Here is a 14,594-nt window from a genome sequence, read left to right as displayed (position 1 = left end):
GGACCTTGAGTCGGTGGACATGCACAGACTAACTGTGAACCTGGGGAGTCGTCTTGTACCTCTAGCTCGCTGAGGTAAATGGCAGCAGATTAAACGGTCATTTCTTTGAGAACAGCGCGTTGTCTCACTTTTGTTAACGCTACTTTATTTGCCGTGTTAGGTTCTGTCTTCCGAATTGAATATGTACGAATCACAGAGCCAAGAATATAAGTATGAGATTGAGAAACTGAGCAATGAGCTACTGAATTTAAAGAAGAAATACCTCTCTCAGAAACGCAAAGAACAAATCCAGAAGTAAGAATGAGTCAAACTATTCTAATTTTGCTGCACCTGCTATCCACTCGAAAGAAATATTTGGTTGAAGGGTCACGGAGTTGCCGATTTCACGGGGATAAACTAGGCCACAGGGTGAACAAATGACGTTCTCACGTCACCTGGGTTTGTATTAGAGCAAGTTCACTGTCTCGTCTGCTATGGAGGCCCCTCCTCAGTACCCTCATGGGGACCCAGTAACATCTCCTTGGAGGCAGATGTAACGTGGAACTGAGGAATAGAATGTGATTTTTCTTTTCACACTGTTCTCATGGTTTGGGGGATAATCCTGCCAAAACTGTGTTTGCACATGAGGTTCAGAATCAGCCTTGCACCTTCTGAGGGATATTCACAATTAAATCACAAGTACTTTTGCTAAGAGGGTGGGGCTTGGTAAAGGTGTTGGTTCTAATAACGCAGCTCTCCTACTGTCATTCACCTGTGTTTCAGGTAAATGACCCCTGAACTATCTTTGGTATCTAACTGACTTCAGCATCTGCTGTGTCCACATGAGCTATTACTCTTCTAGCAGATGATAGCGCAGATGCGGGGTTAGCATTTTGGGTTTCAGGATGCCAACATGTTGAAAAGTAAATGCTCTCTTCACATTGTTAGTGTCATTTACCTGATCCCAGGGTGAGAGTGGGGGTCCAGTTGAACCAGTAGATTTGAAACTAGTTTGGCTGCCTGGCATTGCTGAAATCATCCAGGTAATTCTGTAGTGACTCATCTTATGGGTTGAAAATCACGTTTGGTATTTATCCACACGGACATTTCAAGGTCAGGGTGAACTATGGTTTGCCTATGGTTTATTAGTGTCAAACGGCTATATAAAATAACTGGATGCAAATTCATTTGCCAGTAAAAATACGCCCTTCTTGTAAATCAGAATATTTCCCTGTTCCAAGTTTAGGTGCCAGTTCCTCGGTAGAGTAAAATACTACATGCTGCTATAATTTAGATAAGTCTGTCTTGCTGTGTAGGTCCAGTGAGATTTATTAACCATGCAGGTTCCCAGGCCTCATTTGTAGATATTTAAATTCAGTAAGCTCTGGATGGGTCTCAGAAATCTGCAATTTAACCAGCCCCTCAGGTGATTTTCAGTTTGAGAACCACTAACACTAACAGTATGAATTAAAGTACAAATGTCGGAGTGGAGACACTATAGATGTTTTCTAGGATACCAGGTTGTGCTCATAAGAGGTCTACGTGGCTAGTTTCCATGCGAGCCAGACGTCTGGCTCAGTGGCCTTCAAGCTTTTTGGTTGCATTGAAGTCCTCATCAGTAAAACATTTTTGAACTTTCAGCCCCCCATAAATATGTATATTTTCAAAAATAAAATTTTTATTTCAGATGGTTTTAGATTTACCTTCCAATAAATTTTAATTTATAATTTACATTCAGACACCACTGTCAGTTTATAGCTATTAGTAAAGCATAATTTTTAATTTTTCAAGAGAGAAGTCTAAATAGAATCTCTAATATCTTCTTTTTACCCCCAAAGGATCATCTTATCCTCTAGAGTTCACGTTCTCTATTTTGAAACCGTGGCCAAGTTTACACAGTTACAAACAGACTGCTTGGCTAAACAGTTAATTATCTTTCCAGCACTGATTATCTCTTCTGCCTCGGTGCTGGGATTGGCCAAGTCTTCTGTGCCCTTACTGTCCCTTGGACTCCTGCCTCCATGTTTTTCTGGACACAGAGGCATGATGGGTTGCCCCTTACTGGCTTGGCCCAGCCATGGGCCACTTGTGGCTATTCACATTTAAAACAGTATATAACGAAATCAAATTAAAAATTCAGCTCCTCTGTTTCACTAGCTCCCTTAAAGCCACACATGGCTAGTGGCTGTGTCTAGGGCTTTTCTGTCGCTGTGGACAGTTCAGCCTGGTGTGGACAGGGCTGCTCTGGAGTCTTTGCCTGTCCTCTTCTTGTCAGTACGTGCTCATTACCTATAGCCACTATGACCTCGTTAGGGTTTCGTTGGTGGATCCATCTACTGGGGGATCTGTAGACTGGAAGACAGAGAGTTGAGTTCATGGGAGACCAGTAAGACAGATTAAAGTGCCACAGAAAAATATGCAGAAGCAAGAACAAAAGTGCTGAGAAGTTTTGACTGGAAGGAAGAAGGCTGAGGGAGTCATTATAATGGTCTATAAATACACTAAAAAGATATTATAAAGGAGACAGTATTCCCATTAGTCAGCTTAGACCAAGCCAGAAGCATTAAGCTGAAGCTCCTTCAGAAAGGAAAATGCAGGTTATTTAAGGCAACAGAGGGCAGAGTAGGGGTGGGGGTATTGCTGCCTCTAACACCAGTCAAATTGCCAGTGTACGGGAAGGAATCCTCTTCGCTGGATCCTATTTATGGGGGATGGTCTTTTGCGCTAATGAAATCAATTCTGCTAAGAGACACCTGGGTACAGGTTCTCTCCAAGTGGAATAGTTTAGAATAATCTCTGTGGATGTTCTCTGCATACACACCCCTTTTTCAAACAGCAACTCACATTGTTTTTACACTTTCATCTTCTTTTGTGTCTCATCCCACTCTGATCCTTATCTGCACCTCCACCTGCCCCTGACTCTCCCTACCCTGAGCCCCCAGATTGGTCTAGAGTCTGCAGTACCACTCAGATTCTTTTCCAAAAGGCAGCATTCACTCCCCTAGGGTATATCATTCATAGTTATCCAACCTTATTAATTTTGGTCTTAGAAGTTTGCTTAATTTTTATTAACAAGGATTCCACAGATGTTTTCCATAAGACCCCTCTTACACAAAAGGTAAACCTGCAGGAAACCTGAATATGAGTGTGTGTTTAGGTATTTAAAGGAATCTATTTCAATCTATACAGAAGCTACGTTGTAGGTTTTAGGGTAGAACTCCCTTTATCTGTTGCTAAAAATATTATCTTATTTATCTTTCCTAACTTTTCTTATATCATGAACTATTTCTAGTAACAATATTGCTTGTCTAGAGTCATAGGGGAACTTTTGTTTTATAAATGTCTAAGTTTGATGATGATGTCCTCTATGTAGTAAATGTTTATAAGTTTCCACCAGAACTTGGGAATATAAAAATTGATAAACGATGAATTAGACATTATAATTGAGCCAAGAGAAAGAGTCTTCTGACTGATCTTTGGAGCTAAACAAATGTTTTCTAAAACAGGAAGATGATTACAAGTCAGAAGTCACCAAATCCACAGCGTTTGAGTTATAATGAGGTCTTCTGTCCATATTGAGATCAACATTAGGAGAGTACATGTCACATTTAATTGTCTTCCCTGAATTCTCTGCGTTATCAGTGAACACCTAATTAGATTCAAACAACCACCTTTTCTAAAACTAGAAGCTTTAATCAAAGTAGGTTTCAGTTGCTAACTCACCCTAGGAACATCAAACTTAGAAGACTAAAAAGATGTTCGGGAAGCTAATGTTCATCTCCTCTCTTACAGAGACAATGACAAGATACCTATGGCTCACACCTTCCCAATGGGCAGACCAACTGGCCCTCGCTTTGCTGGGGGTGGATTTCCTCTCAAGTCATCCAAGGCGCAGGCCTAACTTGAAGCCGCTGGCTGGGTCCAGTCAAATTGCTCATGAAATTTGTTTTGGAACATTTTGGAGGACTCTCATATCCTTTGGATTTTAGAATCAGGTGCTCAGATTCCAGGATGGAAAGAAATGTGGAACTATTGTACTCACGTGCACATAAGAGTGATAATGTTTTACACGGTCTACGTTGATATTAACAGATTGTAAATCTATCTGTTCTGTCAGGCTGGCTCATTGCATGAAGTAGATCATTTGTTTCTACCTTGTTGGCTTGAAATGCACCAGGTCTCCACGCTCCATGTGGATGCAGTTTGGATCTTCAGACGTCGATGCACTCAAAGATTGATGTTTCAAAAATAGTCTTGAAATGCAATGCATTCCCTTCATCTTATTAATAAGAGTCTATTTCAATTATTCCTCATTAACATGTCACTGCACGAGATAAGCAAGAAGGACAAACTCTCAAGAATTTAAGAAGTGTTTGGAGAATGATTTCTAGGTAGAATTTCTTTTCAGGCCTGGCATAGGAAAGTCTATTCCGAAGAAGCATATTAATAAATACTTCATCATAAAAAATAATAAAAAAAACCTACCTTTGTAGAAATTTTGATCTTTGCTTTGGTAGAGTATGTAATTAAAGTTTAAAACTACTGTGAGAATGTTTAATATGAGGATTTGATTCAGAGGGACCAAGACTGTAAAATGAGGGATTGGGGCTGGTGTCCTCCAAAGGACTGTCCTTTGTGGGCCTCACACTTGAGAACAGAGTTATTTAACCCTGGGATATGTTTGGCTCCCAGGCTATTGAATCCATTGTGTTTTCTTTTTGTTGAAGCCACAATTTGGGGGGGCATCATTTCAAAGTTTCTTCATTAACAGAGTTCATTCAGTAATGTTCTGTGAGGATACTGTGGCCATCCCTCTCACAATAACTTCACCTTTGTAGTCTTTTAGATGATTGAGGAGTAAGCTCAATGTAAGTGGATCATTAGAACTTCCCAGTTGAGCTCAGGGACCAAGATTTCTGCTGTGACGAGTAGGAGCATTAGTGACCGAGATGCTTGTTCAGGCTAGAAGTGGAGGTGAAACTTCAGAGGGAGCTTCTGGATATTCTGTGATCAGTCTCCAAATGCCAGTTTCCTCTGTTAGACGAGGTTCTCAGAAGTGGACCAGAAACACTGATGGCTATGAAAGTGATTTCTTATAAAGTGATCCTGGGGAAACCAGCAAGAAGGTGGGGAAGTGAGACAGGGAAGGGAAGTAAAGGAGCCAACCAAGCATGTAAGATCAAGTGAGGTTCCACAATGGGAGACTTGCCTCCACCTTGCAGGGAAGCTCTGGAGACAATGTAATCGCACCTCGGAGTTGTCTCCACCAAGGGTGAAGGAGCTGGGGTGTTTATATCCCCAGTGCTGTCCATCACTGGCCAAGGACTGCTCTGGAGAACCCTTCTGGTTTTCCTGCCTGCAGGCAAGGCAGGGTCTGGCAGCTTGATTGATGGTGGAGCTCAGACACAGAGATCAGGTGTGAACTGTAGGAACTGAATGTGGTTAAGGGATTGGGGGAAATGGGCCCAGTGAGAGAACTCTCAGAGAGCAACCGCCAGTGTAGCTGATAATGTCGTGATGAGGTATGATCATCAGCTCTTTGGGCACCATACATGGATACAGAGGATGGGCATATACCCTAGAGCAGTGGCTCTCCACTTGTGGGTCATGACCCCTTTGGGGGTCAAACGACCCTTTCCCCTTCACAAGGGTCACCTAAGACTATTGGAAAACATATGTTTCTAATAGTCTTAGGAACCAAGACACCGTTCCTCATGTGTGGGAGTCACTACAACATGAGGAACTGTATTAAGGGGTTGCGGCATTAGGAAGGTTGAGAACCACTGCCCTAGAGAATTTACCAAGAGTGCTTTAAACTTAAAGAATCATAGTGGGGCCATTTCCACTTTTGAAAATATCGGTTGGTCCCTTGCCTCAGAGTCAACCATATTAAGACAAAATATTTTTACTGGTAAGGTAGGGTAGTTATGACACATGTACAACCTTGGAGATTTTCTCATTCATTCAGGGACATTGTGACGTTTAGCCATAGCCAACTTCATTCTGAGTCCTTAGGTGGCTTCATAAGAAGTTCACATCCATAGGGAAACAGGGATAATCCTTGCTCTATCTCAGTATGGCAAAGATTCTGGAGATGCTGGGTTCAAATCCTAGTTTATCATAACAATGGGTTGTTTTGAGGATTAAACCAATTAACGCATGTAAGTGAGCTTAGAACAATTTCAGGCACAGATTAATGGTTCAGTAAATATCTTCCATTATTATCATTATTACATAAGAGATATCCAGTGTTTTGGTATTAGAGAAGAAAAGTTCTTCCACAATACCTAACAATTCCAATTCTCAAAGAGGGTGAATGACAGTCTGGATGAAGCTGGACTTAGTAATGTAATTTAAAATGGATTGTCTTGTAGAAATGCTACGTTATCTGGCTTGTGAAAACTGTTTTCTGCATTGTTGTGATCTGGGGACAAGTTGACCCTTCAGCTCCATAGTGAGAACTTTCAGTATTCCTCTGTTCACTGGAGGAAAAGACCCTGGAGGTCTCTGGCTTCCTGTTTCTGTGTAACAGAGAAGAGAGTTCAGCTATTGCTGAAGACAGAAGTCCTGTGAGCCACGGTGGAAGAAGGTTCCAGGAGCAGGCACAGCTCTGTTGGATGCAGTATACTCGTGTGCAGGTGGAGGAGAAATGAGTTAACCTAGTAAAGGTGGAAGATACCCCTCCGTCTCTCCTTTATTGCATATCCTGCCAGCCCAGGGTATTATAAGCAATAACTATTTAGGTGCGAGTGTTACACTGTAGCCACAACACAAAAATGAGCTGCTAAAAACACTGGAGGTTTGCAAATCATTAAAGATAACTGTGAACTCACAGTGGGCTGAGGTGCTTTTAAAATCGCAAATTTGAGCTGCGCTGTAAAGCAACATTAGGAGATGGTACAGTAGCCTAATTTTACCCCGGGGTTTTAGAAAGGAATCCTGTTGCTAAACCACCCGTTACTCCCGACTGGGCTGATACGGTATGGTTTCTCTGTTAATAGACAGAGACATGATAAAGGGGACTCCCCGGTCATTATTTGCTGCTCAGAGCTTCTCAGCGCCTGCTCTTCCAGTCTGATTTTCCTTGTGCTTAGCTCTGAAGAATTGCTCAGAGCAAAGGTTTGTTGCTGTGATAAGCCATGGAGACAGTGGTAGGGATGCTAGGCAGAGACAGCAACAACTCTCCTTGTCACGGGCTGTAATTGTACCCTAAAAATTTATCCAGGGCTGATAATTATCATTTGATTTCCCGACTCGTTCGGACAGATTCTGAAGTTTGCCCTAGACTAAGATGCCCATAGGAAAATACCAAGTAATGAATTTCGAGTGCTAAGGCATTTCAGAGACTAGAAAATTTGAGGAAAGAAACTGTCTCTTTTGTAAACATAATCGGTTATATGGAGATCTAGTTGGGAGAGGAGCAAAGGGAAAGCGTTTTAAAATATTAAAATGGTAAAGTAATTTAAAAATATACCTCACTATTTTCTTTGTAGTGGATGGAAACGTTATAGCATTATCCATTTTTAGCTTCTAATTCAATGCTGTTTTAGCATACCATTTCTCATATCTATTATTTAAAAGTTCCATTAGGGTTTTAGAGCCATTAGAATTTTATAACAGTATGAAATGGGATATCAACAGGGTACCATTTTTCTTTTTTATAATTAAAAATAGATTTTTTAATTCCAAAGTACTTGATTGGTTTAAAAGAAAATTTAGAAACACAGATAAACAAAAGAAGAAAAAGGACCCCAATAATCCCCTTATCCATTGATAGCTATTGTTCTCCTGGGCTAACCCTCATCTCATTCCCATGGGTTGGCTGTACCAATTGTTTACACACACGACTTGCTCTGATTAATTAGCACTGCTGCTTTCAATTGTTAAATATTTTTAATATCGCCTTTGTAAGAGGTTTTTTATAATTTTGAATGTGTCTTTCTGGATCTTTAAAATAAGTGTATACTTATATACTATACTATACTATATAGAAAGACCTCTTTTCTTTTTATAATCAACTTTGAGATATAATTTACACATGAAAAGCATGTATTTTAACTGTACAGTGGGTAAATTTGTACAAATACATACGGTCAAGTAACCACTGCCACAATCACTATCCCTTATGCCCCTTGGCAAGTCAATATCTCCAGCCCTCATCTAGCCCAAGTTCATGGGCTAGACCATGGGTCTGTTTCACATTGTTGTAGATTAGTTTTATCTTTCTTAGAATTTCACATAAATAGAATCATACACTATGCGTACTCTTTTGTGCCTGGCTTTTACAAAATCTATGATACAGTGTTTTTTGAGATCATCCATGTCATTGTGTGATCAGTAATTCATTCATTTCTATTGCAGAGCAATATTTCCTTCTATGGAAAAAACCTAAGTTGTTTATCTGTTGATGGAAATTCAAGTTATTTCAAATTTTTAGCTCTTATGAGTACAATCACTGTAAATATGGATGTACAAGTGTTTATGTGAACATAATTATCCTTTCTCTTGGGTAAGTACCAAGGAATGGAATTGCTGGATAAAACGGTAAGTGTACATCTAATTTGATAAAAAACTGCCAAACCGTTTCCTGATTGTACCATTTTATGTTTCTGCCAACAATGTGTGTGGACTTCAGTGGCTCCACATCCTTTTTAATATTTAGTATTGACAATGTTTTTTTAAACTGTTGTATAGGATGTATAGTGACATTTCATTATGAATTAAATTTTCATTTCCTGATGATTTAATAATGTTGAGGATCTTTTTGTGTAATTTTGGCTGCTTATAAGTCTTCTTTCGTCAAGTGTCTTCAAATCTTTAGCCCATTTTTACAAATAATTTTATTATGTTATAAAAGTTCTTTGTATAGCCTGGGTATGAAATCTTTGTCAGATATATGTATTGCAAATATTTTTGCTGTGGCTTACTTTTTCATTTTCTTAACAATATATCTTGAAGAAAATTTAAAATTTTAATAAGGTCCAATCTGTTCTTATTTTTCTTATGTGGTTCGCATTTTTTTTAGTCCTAAATAATTTTTTCCTACTCTAAGGTAGTAATGACTTTTTTACCTTTTTCTCTAGAAGTTTTATTAGAGCTTTAGTTTTTTATTCACATTTATGATCCATTTAGAGTTAATTTTATGTATAACATGAGATTAGAAGTTCATTTTCAAAAATTTTTAGAATTAAAAAAATTGAAATATATATTTTTATTGACTAATCACCTTGCTGTGTAATAGATCTCAAAACTTCCTCTTCCTGTCTGTCTGAAACTCTGTCTTCTTTGACCTGCAACTCCCTATTCCTCCCTTCTCTCCACTGCCCGGTCTCTGGTAACCATTCTACTCTGAGTTGAGGTTCTTTTTTGTTCCTTATCGATAATCCAGGTTTTCAGTACCATTTGTTGAAAAGACTGTCTTTTTTTCTTTGAATTATTTTGGTACATTTGTTGAAAATTAATTGACCATATTTGAGGAGCTTTTTTTTGCAATTTTTGGCCAAGGCCAGGTTTGAACCTGCCACCTCTGGTATATGGGGCCGGTGCCCTACTCCTTTGAACCACAGGCACCACCTTGAGTAGCTGTGTTTCTGAAGTCTGTATTCTGCTCGGTACTTCTGTCTCCATTTGTGTTGATAACAATATTTTCATAGTAAGTCTTGAGATTGGATGGTATCAATTCTCCAATATTTTTCTTCTTTCAATTATTTTGCTATTCTAGGTCCTTTGCATATTTATATATACTTAGAATTGGCTTGTCAGTTTCTACAAAAGAGCCTTCTGGGAGTTTGGTTGGGATTGGATTTAATTTATATAGAACAATTTGGGGAAGAATTGGCATCTTCACACTGCTGAGGATTTCAATCCATAAACATGGTATATGTCCCTACTTACTTAGAGCTTTTAAAATTTCTCTTAGGAACATTTTGTAGTTTTCCATGTGCAGATTTTGCACAGATTTTTTTTAAGTTTATGCCTGCGTATTTTGTGTTTTCTGATGTTATTATAAGTAGTATTTTACATTTTATTTTCTATTTATTTGCTATTAGTATGTAGAAATGCGATTGATTTTTGTGTGTTTATTTTGTATCCTATGACATTGCTCAATTCCTTGCTAGGTTTATAGCTTTTTGGATTACTTAAGATTTCCTAGGAACATAATCACCTTTCATATAAGTAAGGACAATTTTCCTTTGTTTCCAATCAGGGTGCCTTTTTTATTATTTGTTTGTAATCACCTTACTTTCCCTAGCCAGAACTTCCAGTGCAATGTTAAATTGAAATGGTGAGAGCAACATCTCTGCCTTCGTAATTGGAGAGGAAAAGTACTTTCATCAGGAAGATGATGCTAGCTGTAAGATTTTTATCAATGCTTTTTATTAAATTGGGAAGATTCTCTGTTATTTCTTGTTTGTCAAAAGTTTTTAATCATGCACAGATATTGAATTTTATCGATGTCTTTTCTGTGTGTGTTAGGATTATTAAACATAGTTTTCTTTTATTTTTTGACTTGGAGAATTGTTTTGATTTTTAAATATTAGATCAACTTTGCATTCTTTGTGTAAACCCCACTGAGTCATGGTATGTTATCATTTTATTAGTGCACATTATTGGATTAGCTTTACTAATACCGGTATCTTAATAAGGACTTTTACAACTGCATTCACAAGGGATATTAGTCTGTAGTTTTGTTTTCTTATAATGTCTCTGTCTGGTTTTGTTATCAAGGTTGAGCTGGCCTCATAAACTGAGTTGGGAAATGCTGCTTCTTCAGTATTTCCTGAAATGCTTTGTGTGGGATTGGTATTATTTCTTCCTTAAATGAGTAATGTAATTTGCCAGTAAAGCCATCTAAAATTAAATTCTTTCTTACAGAAAAGATTTAAATGCATCTAGACCTCATATCAGGCTATTTGGATTTCCTATTTCATCTTGCATCACTTTTGATAATTTGTGTCTTTCAATGAGTTTGTCTATTTTATATTAATTATCGAGTTTATTGACCTAAAGTTGTTCAAAATACCCTTTTACTACCCTTAGCATTGGTAAGGGCTGAACAGATGGGTCTTATTTTATTCTGGATATTGGTAATTTGAATCTTGTTTTTGCTTGATGAATTTAGCTGTGGGTTTATTAATATAATTTTACTGATATTTCTAAAGAAAAAGCTTTTTGTTTCATCAATTTTTCTCTACTGTTTGTCAGGGTTTAAATTCATTGATTTCTGTAGTAACACTTAGTGTTTTCTTTTACTTGAGTTTAATTTTCCCTTCTACCTTTGTAAGGTAAATGACGTCAGACTATTACTTTTTAAAAACTGTTCACCTTTAAAGCTACACATTTCCTTCTAAGCTCTCCTTCAAATTCTTCCACACATTTTATGTTTCCCCTCAGCCTGTGGCTTGCATTTTTATTTTCTTAACAGTGTATTTTAAAGAGTAGATATTTTAAATTTTAATAAGGTCCCATTTATCCTATTTTTCTTATATTTTCTCCTAAGTAATTTTTGCCTACTCCAAGGTAGTCATAATTTTTTGCCTATATTTTTCTCTAGAAGTTTTATTACAGCTTATCTTTTATGTTTACATTTTTAATCCATTTAGAGTTAATTTCATTTATGGTGTGAGGTTAGAGGCTCATTTTAAACATTTTTTTTAAATTAAAAAAAATGGAAGTCTAGGATATATTTTCATTCTGTTGTGCAATAGATCTGAAAACCTTCTTCCTATCTAAGTGAAACTTTGTGCCCTTTGATCAACAACTCCCCATTACCTTTCCCCACCCTCCCCGACTTCTGATAACCACCACTTTCCTATTTTTTGTACGTTTGACTTTTTTAGATTCCATATATAAGTGAGATAATATGATTCGCTCTCTTTCTGTGCCTGGCTTATTTCACTTAGCATAAATAATGTCCTTCAGGTTCATCCACGGTGTTGCAAATGACAGAATTTCCTTCTTTTTAGAGAGCAAATCACATCCCATTGTCATATATGCCACCTTGTCTTTGTCCTTTGATGGACACTTGGGAGTGGAAATGTCTATTTTTAACTTGAATCCACACTGTTTCAATTATAGCTGTTTGATCTCAGGCAAGTTAAGGAACCTCTCCAGCCTTCAGTTTTTCATTTGTAAGTGGGGATAAGAATAGTACCCAACTTGTAGAATTGTTACGAGTATTGTAGGTCGCTACATGTGATATGTGCACAGTGCATGGAACATAGTAAGGGTTCAATAAATGCAGTTTTATTAGCACCTACAAATCATCTCCCTAATAACAGTGCGGAACGTTTAAAAATATTGTTCTAAGTGGTCAGGTGAATGAATAAGAAGCATTGTGGAAACCACTTAAATGCAGTCAGAATGGATATGGCCAAGAATCATCACTGGGTTATGAGGCCTTATATTATATTATGCTCTTTAAATAGATATTAGAAGATTGAATGTCTATTAAAGTATATTGTGTCAATTCTGTCTCTTTCACATAAGTTATTAGTCTTTTTAAACACTTAATCTGAGACACACTGACAGGAACTCTTTCTTCTAGTTCCCAAATAACACTATTCTCTTTTGTGGTTTAAATGAAGACAGTTCCTTCTCCTCCTTCCCGCTGTGATGATGCGAGGGAGTTTAATAAGCATAACAAAAACAGTAATAGCCACTATCGCAAAGGCTTTGAGAAGCTCTAATGTGCAGCCAGCCACAACTCAGAATCTTTGGGAGAGGACCGCACATTCTCAAACCTGGTTGCACCTGGGACTCACCTGGGGAACTTTCAGTAACACAGATGTCTGGGCTCCTTCTCCCAGAGATCTTGATTTCATTGACCTGATTGTAGGCATCAGGATTTTTTTAAAGTTCCCAGGTGGTTCTGGTGGTCAGCCAGGCTTGGGAGTTACTATTTTACATACAGCCACTCCTTGAGAGAAGCCCCCATTCACACTCACAGAGCCTCTCTGGTAAGAGAGGAAGCCACCAGTGAGAGAGATGGGGTAGGTGTTACCTTTGCTGGGTCATGGAACTTGATTTCTGGAGGCAAGATCTGAACTGCTAAGACTCTGCGATTAATCTCGGCATGCCCCACATCATGGCTTATTGTAATCTCTCATCTGATGGGGTTTGCCTAGTCCCCAAACCCTTCCCTCCCTCCTTGTGCCCTCTGAACTTTTACCTGTGATCAGCAAACTTCTGTATGTCCTTGGCCTTTTTTCTGAGTGAAAGTCCCCCTTCCTTTCACTCTAATGGAGACTCAGCTTATTCCTTTTCTCCTGCAGCCCTCTTGGATGGAGACCTTTTCATCAAGCCTCATGTGTGCTGTGCTTTTTGGGTTGAAGACGTGGGTAGGTATCATCTTTGCTCTGCATTTCTGCTTTCATTTTCATTCATTTTTGCCTTAAAATAGCAGTGTATGTGAAGTGGGGTCGCCAAGCCACCACCCACCAATGCTTCAAATTGCAGCTGTTTACCCACCTGCCTACTGGGCCCTCTGCTCGTGCCCCAGGCTTTTGGCCCAGGGTGTGCTTTTCCACACTGACTGTTCTTACTGCTCTGGTGACTTCAGTGGTCCTTTGGATGATGCACATGATGACCTGGGGTTCTCAGTGCCTTCAGTTCCTCACTGCCAAGGACTTTCTCTCCCTTCCCCCTCGAGTCATCACGTAATTATTCCACCATGAACGTGAAACCTCAAGTTCAGATAATCTACCCTCTGACAGTGGCCTCCTGTCCTTCCAGATAAAATGTCATAGAATAACCCATGCAGCACTTTTCCAACATTGTCAAGCCCTTCGAAACATTGACTCCACAGTTTTGTCACTAATCATCTCTTTTTTTCCCTTCCTGCTTTGGTTGCTTTGGTTTGGGGACCCATAACTTCTGTTGCTTCCATGAGAACACTTTGAACTCCCTGGCCCGCCCACTGTGCTGTAATGGACTGGCCGGGCTCCTTGTGTGGGTCTGACTTCACCACTCCTCACCCCTTACCTGGTGACTTTCAACTCCAGGCTTGCTTTGTGCTCCATCCACAATGTAGAAGCCATGATTTTCTCACCAACAAACCCACAAATCAGTTTCAGCTGTGCCTGTTTTATCTGCTGTCCTCCCTTTAAGGAAGATGTGTCTTTACCTTAATCAAAGGCCAAACCCTCGATGCTTGGGATCCCAGCTTCTCACTTTCTCGAGGACGTGCTCCTGCCTCATCAGTTTGTCCCCTATGAGATTATTTCCATTAGCTTATAAATATTTGTATCAGCAAATATTGAAAAACCAACAGTCTTCCTAGATTTTACATCCTTTTAGCTCCCATCCAATTTCTCTTTTTTTGTCTCCCCAAAAACTTCTTGAATCCATTGTCTCTCCTTGGTCCCACCACCCTTCAGCCCTCTCCAGTCTAGCTGTGGTCTCCAGCTATACTTCTGTAAGTGTTCAGGTGCCGTAGAACCTTTCCTGGCCTGATCTCATACAATGTCTCAACCACATTTGGCAGGACTGACTACTTTCTCCTTCTTAAAACACTATCTTATAAAATGTTCCTTGGTCTAAAATTGACATTTTTTTCTTAAAGTAGGAATATCACAGAGGGAGACTGCCCTTCTAGTGTCATCATCTCAGGAGCT

General features: G+C 38.9%; 1 protein-coding gene across 1 annotated transcript in view; it reads left to right on the top strand.

The window, feature by feature from the left end:
* CFAP58 (cilia and flagella associated protein 58) overlaps window positions 1–4,481 on the top strand; it is a 104,230-nt gene extending 99,749 nt beyond the window's left edge. The window contains exons 17-18 of the mRNA XM_012803580.1: window positions 161–294; window positions 3,772–4,481. Coding sequence (XP_012659034.1) covers window positions 161–294; window positions 3,772–3,880 — 243 coding nt within the window. The 3' untranslated portion in view covers window positions 3,881–4,481. The remainder of the gene's footprint in view (window positions 1–160; window positions 295–3,771) is intronic.
* The last annotated feature ends 10,113 nt before the right edge of the window (window positions 4,482–14,594 follow it).

Source organism: Otolemur garnettii, unplaced genomic scaffold, assembly GCF_000181295.1.
Source record: "Otolemur garnettii isolate 467f Iridium unplaced genomic scaffold, OtoGar3 scaffold00021, whole genome shotgun sequence".
Taxonomy (NCBI): domain Eukaryota; kingdom Metazoa; phylum Chordata; class Mammalia; order Primates; family Galagidae; genus Otolemur; species Otolemur garnettii.
This window is presented reverse-complemented; position numbering and strand designations above follow the sequence as displayed.